General features: G+C 43.5%; 3 protein-coding genes across 8 annotated transcripts in view; 2 read left to right on the forward strand and 1 right to left on the reverse strand.

Moving 5' to 3' along the window:
* Nucleotides 1-41: 41 nt before the first annotated feature.
* Nucleotides 42-2,629, reverse strand: LOC6739142 (cell wall protein AWA1). Its single transcript, XM_016169069.3, has 4 exons — nucleotides 1,726-2,629; nucleotides 862-1,658; nucleotides 476-666; nucleotides 42-415 (listed from the first exon to the last, which is right to left on the reverse strand). The coding sequence occupies exons 1-4, from the start codon at nucleotides 2,381-2,383 to the stop codon at nucleotides 304-306; spliced, it is 1,758 nt and encodes a 585-aa protein (XP_016032993.1). The 5' UTR covers nucleotides 2,384-2,629; the 3' UTR covers nucleotides 42-303.
* Nucleotides 2,630-2,988: 359 nt separating this feature from the next.
* Nucleotides 2,989-9,123, forward strand: LOC6739143 (ras-GEF domain-containing family member 1C). 2 transcript variants are annotated; one of them, XM_016171952.2, is made up of 5 exons: nucleotides 2,989-3,785; nucleotides 5,885-7,382; nucleotides 7,461-7,604; nucleotides 7,666-7,868; nucleotides 7,937-9,123. In XM_016171952.2, exons 2-5 carry the CDS (start codon nucleotides 5,976-5,978, stop codon nucleotides 8,220-8,222), a joined length of 2,040 nt encoding a protein of 679 aa, XP_016032995.1. In that variant the 5' UTR covers nucleotides 2,989-3,785; nucleotides 5,885-5,975; the 3' UTR covers nucleotides 8,223-9,123. The 2 variants fall into 2 exon arrangements, with proteins under 2 accessions (XP_016032995.1, XP_016032994.1); XM_016171951.2 differs by having other exon boundaries at nucleotides 5,888-7,382.
* A 1,195-nt stretch (nucleotides 9,124-10,318) lies between these two features.
* LOC6739144 (calcium-transporting ATPase type 2C member 1) overlaps nucleotides 10,319-15,645 on the forward strand; it is a 33,735-nt gene continuing 28,408 nt past the window's right edge. For all 5 annotated transcript variants that reach the window (XM_016171957.3, XR_006541758.1, XR_001599804.3 and 2 more), the window contains exon 1: nucleotides 10,319-10,891. In XM_016171957.3, coding sequence (XP_016033000.1) covers nucleotides 10,529-10,891 — 363 coding nt within the window. In that variant the 5' untranslated portion in view covers nucleotides 10,319-10,528. The remainder of the gene's footprint in view (nucleotides 10,892-15,645) is intronic.

Below are 15,645 nucleotides of genomic sequence, written 5' to 3' on the forward strand. Positions count from 1 at the left end.
TACTAGCCGTCGATATTAGTTAGGTCCTTCAATATGCTATATCGATTTATCAAGTATGAATTATATATTTTGCTTTATCAACCAACATCACGAGTTTGCGCTTTGATTCTCACATTGCCCATCCCTCCCTTATTTTTCCCACCAAATATAACCCAATGCAACAGATAATACGGAAACATAAAATGTTCGCGGGGTCATCTAAAAACAAGCTCAATGCGAAGTCGTGGGATACAGTGTTTACACAGAGAACAATAACCTATCTTCGTATATAACGTCCACTTTAAAGCCTCCATCCCGGGGAGATCAGTTAAAGTCAGTGTACAGATCGGGACTTCTGGGCGCTGCTGCTGGCTGGGCCGGTTGCTCTAGGCTAGCTGCCATCTGTCGAAGATTTTCGACGCCAGTTAGCAATTGCCTGCAAGGAATGAATTATAGTACGCATGTTCGTTACTCATCAGCTGATGGCACGTCCTACCTGAGATTCTGTTCAGCAGTGTCGGCGGCACGCAGCAGATCCCTTGACAAATGGTGTGTTCTGGACGGTCGTTGTGCACTAGTCCCGCTGCTGGTGGAGGCCTCACTGTCTCTACCAGGTGTCGCCACTGGAACTCCTCCTGTTGCGCAATCAGAACTTCCAGAACTTCCTCTTAGAGACCGAAGCTCCGCCTAAAAAGTACGAGTTTTCAAATTGTCATTATTGCTTGTACATTTTCCGGAATTTCCGGGTTTAAATAAAGTATTTTAACAAAACGCTGCATGATGATAATTCTTCCAGAACGTTTCAATGGCATTCGCCATAGTGAGTATGAGATCAATGCACTTCCAACTTTCGGGCATTACCCTACCGATCGGGCCACTCACCTCTAGTTGAGCCAGCTGTCGCCTTAGGTGCTGCGTGGTTTGTGTATTGGCCGTCGTGGCTAGGGCCTCCCGGCGCCGCGCCGTCTCTGACAGTTGCAGAAGCTGCTGCTCAAACTCGCTGGCCCGTCTGGTCTGGAGATTAAGTTCCGCACGAGCTTCCTGCAGCTCCCGCTGTAGACGTTCGTTCTCCTGTCTCAGTGTTGACAGTTGCAAAGTACCTTCCGCCTCCTGGGGAGGCGAGTCAATGGGGTTGGAGGGCAGCCCGATAGCAACGTCAGCTAGTCGCTGAGACGAGTGAATTATGGAACCGTCGGACAGAAAGTCGGGCAGCATTTTAACGGTAGAGCCGGCGGCTGGTTCGCCGGTTGGACCGGGGAGGGCGGCAGCACTGGAACCTCTGGGTGCGAGAGAGGACGGCAGAAGCCCTACTGCTCCGCTCGACGCTTCAGCTCCCCCCAGAGGGGAGTTTGGCGGAGAGCTCAGGGCATCCTGACCGGCGCACCAAGCATCCGGCAAGTGATCCTGCACGAAGTCTGGCAGGGCTGATGCTGCAGCAGCACTTCCACTAGCTCCGCCGCCAGCTGCGTTGCATGTATCCAGGGGCAGGTCAAGCTTCATCTTGGGGCCGGCAGACAACACAAGTCTGGTGGGGCGTTGGTCGCGGTTTCCAGTCGGCCGACGACGAGGCGATGACGAAGGGCCCGGCAAATGGGGAGGCATATCGTAGTTGGAGTACGAGCGTGGCACGTAGCGCGAACCAACGGCGGGTTGCTGGTTGGAAGCGGATGGAAAAATATCTGCCAATGAAAGCGGAGAGTGAATGGGAGTTAGATACACAAGTTGGAAGTCATATTTCAAACTTACCGTCGTCTATTCTTTCATCGTAATGCCTGTTTGTGTTGCGCACCTGAGCCAGAGCCACATGGTCGTCATCATCGTTATCCAGAGCGTCCTGAACAGCGTCGTGACCCAGCCGATGATCCGTCCTCAAGCGGTGCTGAGACTGCGACCCGCCGCTGCTACTGGATGCGCCTCCCCCACATGCTGCGTACTCCGCCAGACTCGCCTGCGAGTCAAAACTACTGAAGCGCGGAGATCGCTTCATCCTAGAGGATGCACTGCTGCCGTTAACATCAGGCGGCTGCATATGGGAGACAGAGGCTGACTGAGGTACCTTAGGTCGGGCACCCGTTGACGTTTGCACGGCTGCCGAGGTCACCGTGCTAGTCGGGGCAGTCACCGTTCCGGTACTGCTTAGAAAGTGTTTAAATGAGAACGATGACGAGGAAGCTGCTGCCGGTCCCGCTCCTCCCGTAGACGTTGTGGTCCGTGTGCTGGGGAAGTCCGCTCCACGACCGTTCATACACACGTCCGCCACGAGATCGTTTACCCCCAAAGCGGCCGGCGCGCAATCTTTTGAGCCCATCGTCGTCTCGGCAAGGAGCGCTTGCTGCGCGGCTTGTGGAATCCTCTGCTGCGGATTGGCCGTGGCCGCCGCTTCGGTCGCACTTCCATTTGCCATTTAATTGTAAACGCGGACAGGCAGCGGTGGGCCGTTCTTGTTGCCGGTTGCCTTTATACGTGTCGGCCGAGCTAGGCGGTGTGTGTGTCCTACTGTCTGTAGCCCGTGCTGTTTCACTGCCTCCTGTGGTCGCGTTCTCTCCTGACTCTCAGTTATTTTTGCATCCCATTTTTCCCTGCGACTTTTCACTTGGGGCTATATCTGCAGTGCTCGAAAGTCGTGGGCAGCTGTGCAGAGGCTTGCAGCACTGGCTGAGGGATGCAGCACAAGTTATCGATTGGAGCAGAGGGAAACTACATATATTTGAATCGGGGGAAGCCCGGATAAACCATATGTTATAATAATTTATTTCATTTGTTGTCCTTCAATGAACCGCTGTTTTGTAATTAATAATTAATTAACATAATACTTTTTAAAATTTGGTCTAGCCTCCAATCGGAACTGATACAAATACCTGCTGTTGCACTTCCCCAGATCTGGAATAACCGAACAACTATCGAGTTATGAACAACTATCGAGTTATGAACATTATCGATAGAAATTTTGGTTAGTGGGGAAAACATTGAGCACCCCTATCATTTTGCAATAGCATAGCCAGTACTGTTAATAGCCCCGCGGCCAGTGTTTGTAAACGCGTTCAGTCCAGCCATAGTAAACAAAACGCGACGTTCGGTTCGCTGCGCATTTTTAATGCAATAAAAGCGAAAGGATTGCAGAAATCACGCAACTGGCGTTGCACTTCCATATTGAGCATTAAATGTGGCATTCACCGTTATCTATCGAGGTCCGGCTCAACGTTATTCGAGGCTGTTCTTGTCCCGCAGTTGTGAAAAGAAAAATCTGCGTAGCAAACAAACCGGTCGGTGCTCTTGTACATACATTGTATACACCATACACACAGACAAGTTCAGACGCGTACATGGCCGAGGAAAAAGCGTCGCAGTGCATTTTGTGTGGCAAATTAATTGCGCCGAGGCCCTCGAAAAACGGTGATTGTCTGCCGAGTTCTTAATTCTTGGTGTCCATATGCAACCGCTCTGCCGCTCCTCTGCCAAGCCTCTGCCGTGGGGGTGAGGGTGCGTCCATGTGAGCCTGCATCTGCGTGCGCGATAGTGTGAGTGTCAGTGCGAAGGTGGTGCGCTGAAACTTCGCGTATTGTGAATTGCCGTGCAAACACACACACAAACAAAACCGCCCGCCCATTGGAACACCCCTCCCGCTCCAGCAAAAACAACAACGGCGTGTGTTCCACTTTTGACTGTCCTGATTTCGCTGCAGCGCTGCCGGGAGAGCAGCTTATTTGGGGGCGTGTTCCTCGTCCTGTCCCAAATCCTGGGAGCGAAGCCACCGATCCAAGGACTCCTGTCAGGGACCATTGCAGCATGCTTGGGAGCTGCTACAGGTAAGTGCCTTGGAGTCCGTTCTAATTAGATATTCTTCCAAATCCGATTGGGAAAAACAGCTATTCTGTGGCCACGGCCCCATTTATCGACTCTCTCGTCCTCTCTCCGTTTTACCCCGGTTGACTTCTCTGCTGGCCTCTTGGCTTTTCCCCTGCATTTCCACACGCGTCGGCCGTTGAGTTTCTTTTACCTTGCACAGTAGAACTTAAGATAAAAAAGGTGATCAAAATTCGGGACTCGATTGGCAGTCCAGCAAGCGTACCTTTTATTCCAACTATTCGTTATACAAACTATTTCTTTATACAAACTACAACGACTTATGTTCGTTTACTAGTCTCTCCTATTATGTTGCGGTACGAATAATTAAAATGCCTACCTGAATACCATTTTGAAATAAAATTTTAATAGTTTCCCTCTAAAGTTTAAAAAGAGAGAGAGAATGCCAGAGTCGAGTTTCTAGACAATCACATACCCCTTACTCAGCTATTGCTTTGCACCATTTATATTTCCTGAGGTCTCGACATTCATACGGACGGACAGACGAAAATGAATAAAAATTTATTTATTTATTTATTTACAATATAGGTAGGTCAAAAACACTAGCTTCTTTTTTTCCCTTTGTTCTATGAGTATGAACATTTGGATAAATGCGATGAAAAATAAGTATTACATCAATGTAGAAAGCCCTCTAGGAAAGATCAACGTTCGTGTTTTCTTTTTATAAACAAAAATAAGATTCAAGATTTCATAAAACTGAATACCATATTTTAGAGATTTCACTCCACTGTGCGCCCGGCCTTAGCGTTTCTCGTCTGTCATTGCTGCCTCTGCTTTTTCTTCTTCTTGCTCCGTTTTGTATACAAATTATTGTGAGCGTTTCTTGTTGTTATTGTTTTTGCAGTTGTTGTTGCTTTAAGCTTTTATGGGCAGTGCATTTCACTTGTTTGTTGTTGCTGCTGCTGTTTTGTTGGCCATGTACATATACTCTAAAACGTTATAAATATAGACGTTAATTTGCCTTTTGGCTGAGTTACTTGTAGCTGGTGATTATTTCAAAATTGATTTTGCCTGGTCTGCAGTTAATAAGTTATCCCCTAGTCCTCCCCATGGGCTACCCACTGAGCTGTGAAGCGTACAATATATGTATGCAGCTGGAAAAGTAAAAATGCGGCCCTTCGCTTTTTGTTTTCAGGCGGGTGGAACTTGGTGTTGCTTGGACTCCTCCTTTTTTGCTGTGCGTCTTAATAATTCTATTAACGTGTTCAGACCACCCATTTGGCCCCCACTTCATCCCCGGGCCCAGCACTTTGTTGACCCATATTGGGGCGTTTTTGTTTTGCTGTTAATTAATATTTGTAATTCTCGTGTTTCGCTTTGGCTTCGAGGCCGTGTTCTGTTCGCTGGCCTGTGATAAACCACGATTGGGTTGATTTTCAAAACAAATTAACAGTTTAGTCGCTCGACAGTTTCTAGCAGTTCGTTTTCTGATAGCCTCTCTTCCAATGCTTACCAAACGAGACTTAAAACCATTCCACCCAAAGAAGGAAATTTATAGCACAATGCGCATTCTTTCGTTAAAATTTGAATTAGCGTATTAAATAAACGTAGTTTTTTTTTTTAAATAAACTGTATACAAGCATTGGTTTTAGTTTAACATTTATTTTTATATTAAATTATAAATTTATTACTAAATACATAAATTATAAATATTTTTGTTGGCACTGAAAGGGGTTATGAGAATATGCAAGCTTAATTCAAGTTTTTTTTTTCAAGATTACAAGGCTCATCCGCACATTCAACACGGATAGTGATTCTGATCTCACTTTATTCCTTTATTTTTATATTTTTTTGCAAAATTCACCGAATTCTAAAGAGCAATACCATACATAAGACGTCTTATTTATATTTAATGGACATTGTTTTTCTCTATTTATCATTCGCCCTTATTATATTTTATTATATCTACCAAAATTTTATTTTCAAAGATTGCACGTTTTTCATTCTGTGATATACAGTAAACTAATAATTAGTCCTATATAACCTCTGCATTTCCATGGATTATACTAATTTTTTCATTCTTTCTGGTACTTTATTGCAGTAGATCTCCGCTCGAATGTTCTCCAAGTCCCGGGCATTGATCACCTGCCTGTAGGCTTAGATACTCAAGCCTTGGATTGGACAGTATCCAGATGTCGTCAAGTAACGGTGGTCTTAGCAGTGCCACCAATGGCCGCAGCGGCAGCACCGGCAGCGCCAACATTAACCTTAATCTGAAGGGGCATGAGAGGTCCATAGGGGGAGCTCCTGGGGCTGGGGCATCAAGTGCCACGACTACGTCAATTACTCACAAAACACTGCCAGACCTGAAAACGCAGAGGAGCAATAGCGCCTGCCACGCCCACGAGTCGCTGTCCGCCCTTCGCCGTATCGCGTTGCTGGAAAAACCTCCCGAAAAGTTGCTCAGCTATGGGGCGGCACAAAGCCGGATCCTGGGCCAGGAGGCTAGGGAAGATTTCCTTGTCTACAGCGAAGGACGATTGCACTCAGGTCCGTTGCAGTCGCTTATTGCCCACATGGTCCCCACCCACGAATATTATCCGGATGAAGGATTTATTTTCGCTTTTCTTCTAAGCGCCAGGCTTTTTGTGCGCCCCCACGAGCTATTGGCGCAGATCTCACAGACCTGGGAGCATCAGCAGCAGGATGTAGGCACCGGCGGAGATGTAGTGGATGATGCCGGTCAGGTGCCCGGTCGCACAATGATGCTCAGCATCAACTCAGCTTCACCGCTAACGCAGCGGAAAGGAAGTGCAGCGGCCGCCTCACACAGTTCGGAGCTAGAACCGCGTCTTCAACAGCGGACGAACACTCAGCGCTCTGCCCAACACTGCATCAGACTCTTGTCAGAATGGATAGAGATCTTCCCTTACGATTTTAGAGATGAACGGCTTATGCAGCAAGTTCGCATCCTGGCAAGGAAGTGCGTCTACATTGATAATTCGCTGGGAAAGCAAGTATCGCGAATCTTGCAGCTGCTGGTGTCTCGCCTTACGACGCTAGAGCAGTATGAGGAATTTCTGCAGACTATCAGCTCGGAGGAGGCACAGAGTCAGCAACAGCAGCACCACCACCACGGACACCACAATCACTTGCACAATGCCTTTCAGACGTTTTTAGGGAGCTCTTCACATGCTAACGGAGCTAGTGGCGGCGGTGGATCTGCCAGCGGCACCTCCAACTCATCATCTAGTGGCCACACCTCATCTGCCTCCACATCAAACTCGATCTCCACAACACCCCAGCCGGACGATGTGTTTGGCATCATGGACATGTGTCCGAGCTGTGCACACTTGGCCCATCAGCTTACGGCCATCGAGCTGGAGCGCTTGTCGCACATTGGCCCAGAGGAATTTGTCCAGGCCTTTGCAAAGGATTATCAACAGCAGGCCAAGGATGGAAGTAAGGAGGCCAACAAAAGCAAGTGTAGTGGAGGCGGAGGTGGTTCGTTGAACGACATGAAAAAGACTCGTAACCTGGAATCGTATGTGCAGTGGTTCAATCGGCTCAGTTACTTGACGGCAAGCGAGATAGTCAAGGTGGGTAAACAGTAGAATATTCATCAACGGATCATAAAAATATATTAATATATGTTCTATTCAATGTGTCCCTTGCAGTACCCTAAAAAGAAGCAGCGTGTTCGCATCATAGAATATTGGATAGAAACAGCCCGCGAGTGCTTCAATATTGGCAACTTTAATAGTCTGATGGCCATAATAGCAGGTCTAAATCTGGCGCCCATAGGCAGACTGAAGAAGACGGTGAGTTGGGTGGAATGTTAAACTTATATCGGATTTGACTCATTGTGAATTTAATACTTAGTGGGCCAAAGTGCAATCGGCAAAGTTCTCCGTGCTGGAACATCAAATGGATCCAACATCGAACTTCAACAGCTATCGCTCTACGCTCAAAGCTGCGATGTGGCGCTCAGAGGGCGCTACTGAGGAACGCGAACGCATAATCATTCCATTCTTTAGTTTATTTGTTAAGGATTTGTATTTTCTGAACGAGGGATGTTCCAACCGGTAAGTAGGACTTGTAGAGCGCTTCGTGAGTTATTTGCTTATTGACATATTGCCGATATTTTAAACAGGCTGCCGAACAATCATATCAACTTCGAAAAATGCTCCCAGCTGGCCAAACAAGTGATGGAGTTTAATGAATGGAAGAAAGTAAACTGTCCGTTTGAGAAGCTTCCCAACGTCATAGCCTATCTTCAACACAGCGCAGTACTCAATGAGAACACTCTTTCCATGGCATCCTTCGAGTGTGAGCCACCGGAGAACACGGAGGAGAAGGACCGCTACAGGACCGTAAAGGCGGAGACGAAGCAACAACTGCTGCAGCAGCTGCAAGATCAGCATCAACAGTCGCAGTAACCCCAATACAGGGGGTAGATTAAGCTACGCTTAAGCGCTTGCCATGATTATTTTTTCTACTAAACCGTAAGACCGGGGATATTTAGCCTAAGTTAACGAACCAAGGAGTTCACCGGGCTACCAAGCCCTCATTAACCCCTTACTCCGAAGGAAGAGCTTCTGAAGCTAGGGTCGCCAAGTAATAATTTGTCAATAATTTTTGTTTTCAATTATTTCCGTTATCTTTGTGTTCCTGTTCCAAATCTGTATTGACGGGCGGCTTCAAATATTTTTAAGAATATGCTGCGAGACGTTGCCAGTAATTTTATTTATTTAATTAGACCATTGGGAGGATGGGAATAATGAATCTATGTACTTAAGGCCGTATATGGCTAACAGCTAATGCAACTAATTTAGTTATTAGCGCGAAATATTTCGTATATCATAATTCATTTTAATATAATTATGATAAAATCAATCTGACAAAGCTGCATAAGTACGCGATATCCGTACGTGACCAGTATTTATATTTATGTATACAATTTTATAGCTAAATGAAATCTTTTTGATATTCCGTAATTACATCCGGGTACATTCTAACGGATTTCATTCTGATTCTGTCTCGAGGCTTTTTGCATCAGCAACATATATCGGCCTACTATCAGTCGCAGGCCATTAATACTTTCGTATAAGGAAACCAACAGAAGAACAAGTAAGAAAGATCAGAAGGAGAAGTACACTTTGTGCTTGAAAAATGCTTCTTCTGAATAAGAATTTGATTTTTAACAATGCAGTTGCAAGATTATGCAATATTGTGGATGAAATCATAAATGATATTAACTATAACGGGACTAAACACACCATTAATGATTAAAACAGCTTTCGAATAAACGATATGAACAGAACCAGTTCCCAAAACAAATCGCTTAATGCCTTTCTTTTCTTTGGGATTATTCAAGAGAAGGTAAGAAGTAAGTTAAGTTAAGAAGTAAGTTATGTCCTTAAAACATACATTTTGTTATAATTTAGTGATCATAAATGGTACACTTACAAATAAGCATTTCAACTACACAAAGATTATGCACTCCTGATTATCAGTTCAGTCAATATCTGTTTTCTGGTATTAAACGTTTATTTTAAAATCTTTAACACCCACAACTCGACAATACATTTGACTACATTGTTTTTGTACAGGCCAATAAGACTCGAATCATATTTTGTCATGCAATATCCCCACAGTGCTGCTAAAGGGTAATATTAAATTACCTTGGACAAAATACACGTTCCAGAATCTACATTCTAGCTCTAACAATTAGATGCTTATATGGACATACAGTAGGACAGATAGTAGGGCACGGCTAGATCGAATTGGCAATTGATCCTGAGGCAGATACACATATGCTTCAAAGGGTCGAAAACGTTTAATGCACAGTTAACTTTTGTATACCTTCATTTCAAAACCAAAAGTTCTCCGTTGCATTACAATCATTATATAAGACTTTTTTCAAAACTTGTGTGGTTTTAGTGGGAGTCGGATAGCTTTAAAACTTATATTTTAAACGTATCTACTCTACTTTTAATGCTTTTGGGACAACCAAAACTGCTGTTTTGACAACCCAGTTTAGAAACTCGACTATAGCATTCTCTCTTTTTTTTCTTTTAAATTTATACTGATACTTAAAAAAATGTGATCACGGCTGACCTTCCCACAATTTGCAAAAATGTTTGGGTTTTATTATTTGTGCTGCCAATTTTTACCAACTTGCCAAACAAAATTCGGAAATTTCTTCTTCGCACTCCCAATAGCTGAGCAACGGGTATCTGATAGTCAAGGAACTCAAATAGACCATTGCCTTAGTTTTTTAAATATATTACATAATTCTGGGAAACCAAAATTACCTTCACTGCCAGCAGTCAAGTTTTTCTACACGCAGTTTGGAAGGCACATTGTAAAGTAAGGTAAAGTAAATGTAAGGAAATGGTGCAATGGACTCGTCCTTATACAGTAAAAATACTCCTTTCGGCCAGTGACCGAACAGAGTGGTATTTTTAAGGATACCCATTTAGTACATTCCAGTCGGCTGGTATATTGCCTCGGCCCAATCGTGGCCACACTAAAGCTGCCTGCGAACGTGTTGGACGCGACCGAGCACGCACTTCCATTCGAAAGCCTGACGATGTGCCACCTCCCGGGCCGTTGTTGACGCGGTGAATCGAGGCGGAAAAATCGATTGTGCTCGTGTGATTATTTTTGTTTTGATTTGCGGCCTCCCGCTCTCGTAATCCTCGCGCGGCCTCGGCCACATGACTCATGCCAGGCAGGAACAATGAAAAACCACAATAAGTACGTCAAATTGCCCCAAGACCTCGATCTGAGTTTCCACAGTGATTTGGACCTGCTGCCGGATACGGCGGCCGACATCGACGTAGAACTAGACCCGGCTGCGGACACGGATGTGGCCGCGCTCAGTGTGAACGTGCCCGCGTCTCTGGGCCTGGACGAGGACGACGACGACGAGGTCATCATCGCCCCCGGCGGCGGAGGACTTCGACTAGCTCCCACGGCGGCGGAGGCAGTGGCGGCACACAGGCAGCACCAGCAGCGCAAGCAGCTGAAGAACCAGCTGGAGCAGAAGCAGATCCTGCCCAAGAGCAAGATCTGCGGACTAGGCAGCGACAGCATCGTCGAGGTGAGTCATGATCAGGAGCAACAATGGAAGGAGGAGAACAACGACTCCACTGAATCAACAAGAGTAGCAGCTTAGTGCTACATGAGATTATTTTTGGGGATTCGGGATTCGGGCTTCTTCGGCGCCTGCAACTTGTGGCTGGCGGAGATTCCTAGGCCCAAGAAAAATGCTGCAGATTGCGCGGCGTAGCAAAACAAAACAAAGAGCGGAAAAATCGATAAGCAACAAAGGGAATATTCTGGCGCTTGTGACAACCCCGAGTGCCGCTGGCAAAGGTTTTCCCCGTAAATCCCTGTTGACTTTTAATCGGCGAGTGGGAATGGCACTTGAAAAGGGCCTTGCCGATGGATGGTACGGGGGACAAGGGGGATTTCTTCGCCGGAAATTTGCTCTAATGCTAATGAGCTCTGATATTAATGGAATTTGTGTTGACACACTCCGGGAACTGTTTTGGCTTGGCTTGGCCATCAAGTAGACCAAGTGGGTCGGTGTCCTAGAAAGACTTGAAAAATCAATTGAAAAATCTATAGTTCGCCCCCGTTTACCTTGTTAATAATTTAACTTGCCACGGCGCCGACTGTACTGCCCACGCATTTGCAATCAGTAATGCGTCAGACCCGTGTCAATCATAACACCGTCCTGTCCCTCTGTCGTCGATAAAAAGCATAGTTAATTGCGTCCAGAAGTGCTGACTTGGAGGTGGTGTTATATCGGAAATGAAGTTAGTAAGCTAATTTAAATTAGTTCGCCTGGAACTCGCCAAATTCGTAAGAAAACCGCGTTTAAAACCCTTCTCGGACCTTAAGAAACGATTTCGAAATCGTTTTTACAATATTTTTAGGACTCGTTTCTATACAGACTACGCTTGGAATTACCCAACATACCAGACTCGTTGAAACGTAAGGTAGAGTTTCCGAGCATTTAAAGTATATATTCTTGATCAGGATGAAAGCCAGGTCGATCTGACTATGTCCCATTATGTCCGTCCATATAAACGTCGAGATTTCAGGAACTATTAAAGATAGAAAGTTGAGATTGAGCATGCAGAATCAAGAGACATAGTTTAATATTGCCACCACCACCCTATAGCGTTCTCTCTTGTAGTAGATAGTAGATAGATTAGTAGATACAAATATATCATAAACAGGAAGGTTTTATAATGTAAAATAAATATAATAAATATAAATATTAATTTCTCTGACTGCATTAACGCCATTTTAGAGCCCGTTTTGAGTGCTTGAGTGTTGTTTTTGAATATTCAAATGAGAATAACTGTGTTTTAATTTGATTTTGAAAGCTACTTTAGTGTTACAATGGGTATATTTTGGTCGAGAAAGTTGCAGAAAATGCATGCAATGGTAGACACTTTTGCTCCGCTACATTAAAAACCTTATTTCTGTGTCGCTTCGTCCTACATTCACGTTTGCAACCAATTAAAGGTCATTCGTGCTCTTACGCCCCATGCACCCCATTAAGTTTGTTGGGCCTCAAGTCACTGCAATCTAACCTAGATTTAGTCACTTTTAATGACACGTATACGCCACGTGGATTGGGCTTAGTTCCTTTTTGAGGTCAAGTCCTAAACATCGCGTTGCTTTGCTGTGTTTCAATTCACTAACCACAGCTACTAAAATCGTGATCGCGTTCTATTGTGTAGCGAAGAATCCGCATCGCAAAGTAAACATAAAAATATTTTATAAGAAATATACAATGAATCTGATCAGTATCTCTAGCAAAGTTGAAAATGCTAAAAATATATAAGAGCAAGCTGCAAGCTGCTTTTTGTAATAAAGACTTTCACATCTTTTATTTAGTCGTATTGGATGAACATTATTTTTGAAGTGGAATTAATGTTTCTTGTCATTGCTTCTAATTTAGCACGAGTTTGTTGAGATACATACATACATTGAGATACAATGTAACTCTTCTATTATATCGCTGCTAATCACTAATCTGAGATATGTCACGGTTCCTGAAGATACCAAATATCCAAATATTTGATCATTTATATATATCATTTATATAGATGTGAAAACGTAATTAAACACGCATTGTACCCATACAGCACATAACTATGGAAAATGTTAGAAAAATTACAAGTGCGTCAAATTATTTTTGATGAAATTCGTTTGGGTCGGCTTGCAAAGAATCCCTTGCAGCTAAGCACAGGCGTTCCCTATGAGAATTACACTGACTGACTCTTATTCCGGCTGCTTTTGCGACATGCAAATTTATGATAAAGTGCTGTGGTACAAATGAATTTATAGCACGGACGAGGAAATTTATCATCCTGCCGCTTACAATGCGAGTTCCGCTTTTCCTTTTCCCCCAGACTTTCAGCACAAATGGAAGCTGGCAAAGTGATGGGCAGCGTTTAAGAGCATTTATTATAATCATAAAACACAAATGCATTATTATGCATTGTCGTTGCCCCGAGCGTGCCTTGCTGAATAGGAAGGCGGAGGCGACACGGAGCCAGGAAGTGGGTGAATCTACAGAGTCTTCACAGAAATTTCGGGACTACATGGCAGCCTTAGATTGCAACTCTATTGTATTCCAAATATGCAGGGATCGAGGTTTGAAACAAGCACCTATTAATGGAAAATATTGAACAAGTGTGATGGAAATACTTGTATTAAATCTGTAACGAAATTGTTGAGATTCTTATCCTTCAAACTCTTATCATTCAAACTATGATTTGGATTTTTACTCCCATAACTCGTAGATTAAATTGGTATGACCACAGACTTCCATATTGCTTGCAAAATAGTATTGTGTTAAGCTTTATTTTATTTTTTTTATTGATATACAAATCAAAAGTCTAATAGTCGCGGCCTGGATTAAAAAGCGTTTCCTCTGGTTAAACCTGTTTACGTTACAACTGGATTTTAGCTGTATTCCGGATTCGCTTTGGCAAATATAATTTGCACTTTTAATTGCTGCGCATAGGGAGGAAAGCGAGGAAACTCCGCCGCATCCTGCGGCGATGGCTCAAAGTTTGCTTTAACATATATTGGGCTTCCACTTTGGAGCTGTCCATGTGGTGCAATTGTTGCCTTAAATTCGGGCGCTAAATTGCGTAATTTATTCGTGATTTATAATTAAACAAAATCATATCTCAAAAACAAATGACGATTGCAACTTCTACACACAAAATGTGTGTTATCCTTTTTTGCGAAAAATGAATTTGGCTTTACTTAATGTAATTAAGGTAATGCAATTTAGCTATTTGTAGCCGCTTTCTTCTAAAACTTACGAGTTTATTACAAGTGGTAAACTCATATTTTTTACACCGAACTAAGCTTTTAACTTTAAATAGCTCCAACACAACAATAAATTATTTCAAGACACTTAAATGTTGTTCTGTTGCAGACAGATAAACAAAAAAAAGGAAATTTTAAATTAAAAAAATCCCAATATCGTCTTTTCAACGGAGCATCAACTGGCATTCACAATGATAATGCAGTTTAAAATATATTACATATTTATGAATGTATGTTTTGTATGATCTGAGATTTATGGCAAGGCAATCGAATTGTCAGCATTTACATCTCAATGTGCGTTTGGTAATTGTGTTCGCTAGAAATCAGCATCTCTTTTCAAATTCTAAGTGGCCAAAACCTGAATCATTCAAGGCTTTTTTATTTACCCACAAAAATGTTGTGGAACCCAAAAAAGTTTACAAATTGAATTAATTGCGTGCAAAAATTCCAGAAAGCACAAAGCCACTAACTGTTGGTTGGTTGGCTTCCTACCCAGAGTCCCTCCATGTTTTTCCCCCTTCGGTTGTCGTCGCTTCTTTGAAAATTCGTAGAAAATAGCTAAGAGGGTCCTTGCTTGGAGCGGCATCCGGTTAAAAGGCGTTTTCAGGGAAGTTATATTGGATGAAGGCCACCTAGCGGAGCACTGAGATGAAAGGCTATGGAACGCCCGAAGGAGCATTGACTTCGACGAGAACGCATTAGCATAACAACATAAGGGGAAACGACTTCAAATCGAGAGGGAACAGACTAGTCGACTATCAGATACCCGTTACTCAGCTGCAGAGAACAACTAGAGATTTAGTAAGCATATCGGTAGAGATGACAAGAAAATGAAAATAATAATAATAAAAATAACATTTCAAATACTTTTATTGCTCTCCAGATATCAGTAAATGAATCTGATCAAGTATTTCTATACCTGATAGGGCCGGGAACGTATCCTTTTACCTGTTGCACACTTTTCAAAGAAACTAATATACCTTTTTTTCCTACGAGTCGTTACTCGTTGGGTATAGCTAGACCGAAACCAAAGTCGGATTTAATAATATTATAAATCATTTACTCGCTCCCCAAAAAGAAGATTTAGTTCAGTTGACATCATATGACATACAGACTCCACATATGCGCTAAGCAACTAAAAACTTTGTGCATCTGGTTTTTATACTCATTACTCCTGATAGTCAAGGACTCACCTATAGCGATCTCTCTTCCTTTTTACTTGTCGCACCCACTCCGCTCCTGGCTTTCCCTTTGGCCTGCAAACATGCAAAATTGTCAATTTAAGGACCAGGCAGGAGTCAAAACATGATGAAGAGGGAAGGAAGTCGCCGTAGGCCGGCATTTTTTGAAGTCAGCAGGAATGGGCATAATTCCTGTCGGTACTACAAGAATATTTTATCCATTTTTTCGTAGGCAAAAATAGAAAACTGACTTTAAAAATCAATGCCAAATTACTGTAGAATTTATATTCAAAATTGAATTCGTCAAAAA

The sequence above is a fragment of the Drosophila simulans genome, chromosome 3L (genome assembly GCF_016746395.2).
Source record: "Drosophila simulans strain w501 chromosome 3L, Prin_Dsim_3.1, whole genome shotgun sequence".
In the NCBI taxonomy this organism is placed as follows: Eukaryota; Metazoa; Arthropoda; class Insecta; order Diptera; family Drosophilidae; genus Drosophila; species Drosophila simulans.

Bases quoted from the DNA above. Each gene is read 5' to 3' on its own strand.
- LOC6739142 (XM_016169069.3), bottom strand. From the start codon at position 2,383: ATGGCAAATGGAAGTGCGACCGAAGCGGCGGCCACGGCCAATCCGCAG. The intron at 1,659-1,725 runs GTAAGTTTGAAA...TTTCATTGGCAG, and splicing joins CGATGAAAGAATAGACGACG to ATATTTTTCCATCCGCTTCC. The intron at 416-475 runs GTAGGACGTGCC...CATTCCTTGCAG, and splicing joins ACTGCTGAACAGAATCTCAG to GCAATTGCTAACTGGCGTCG.
- LOC6739143 (XM_016171952.2), top strand. From the start codon at position 5,976: ATGTCGTCAAGTAACGGTGGTCTTAGCAGTGCCACCAATGGCCGCAGC. The intron at 7,383-7,460 runs GTGGGTAAACAG...TGTCCCTTGCAG, and splicing joins CGGCAAGCGAGATAGTCAAG to TACCCTAAAAAGAAGCAGCG. The intron at 7,605-7,665 runs GTGAGTTGGGTG...TTTAATACTTAG, and splicing joins TAGGCAGACTGAAGAAGACG to TGGGCCAAAGTGCAATCGGC.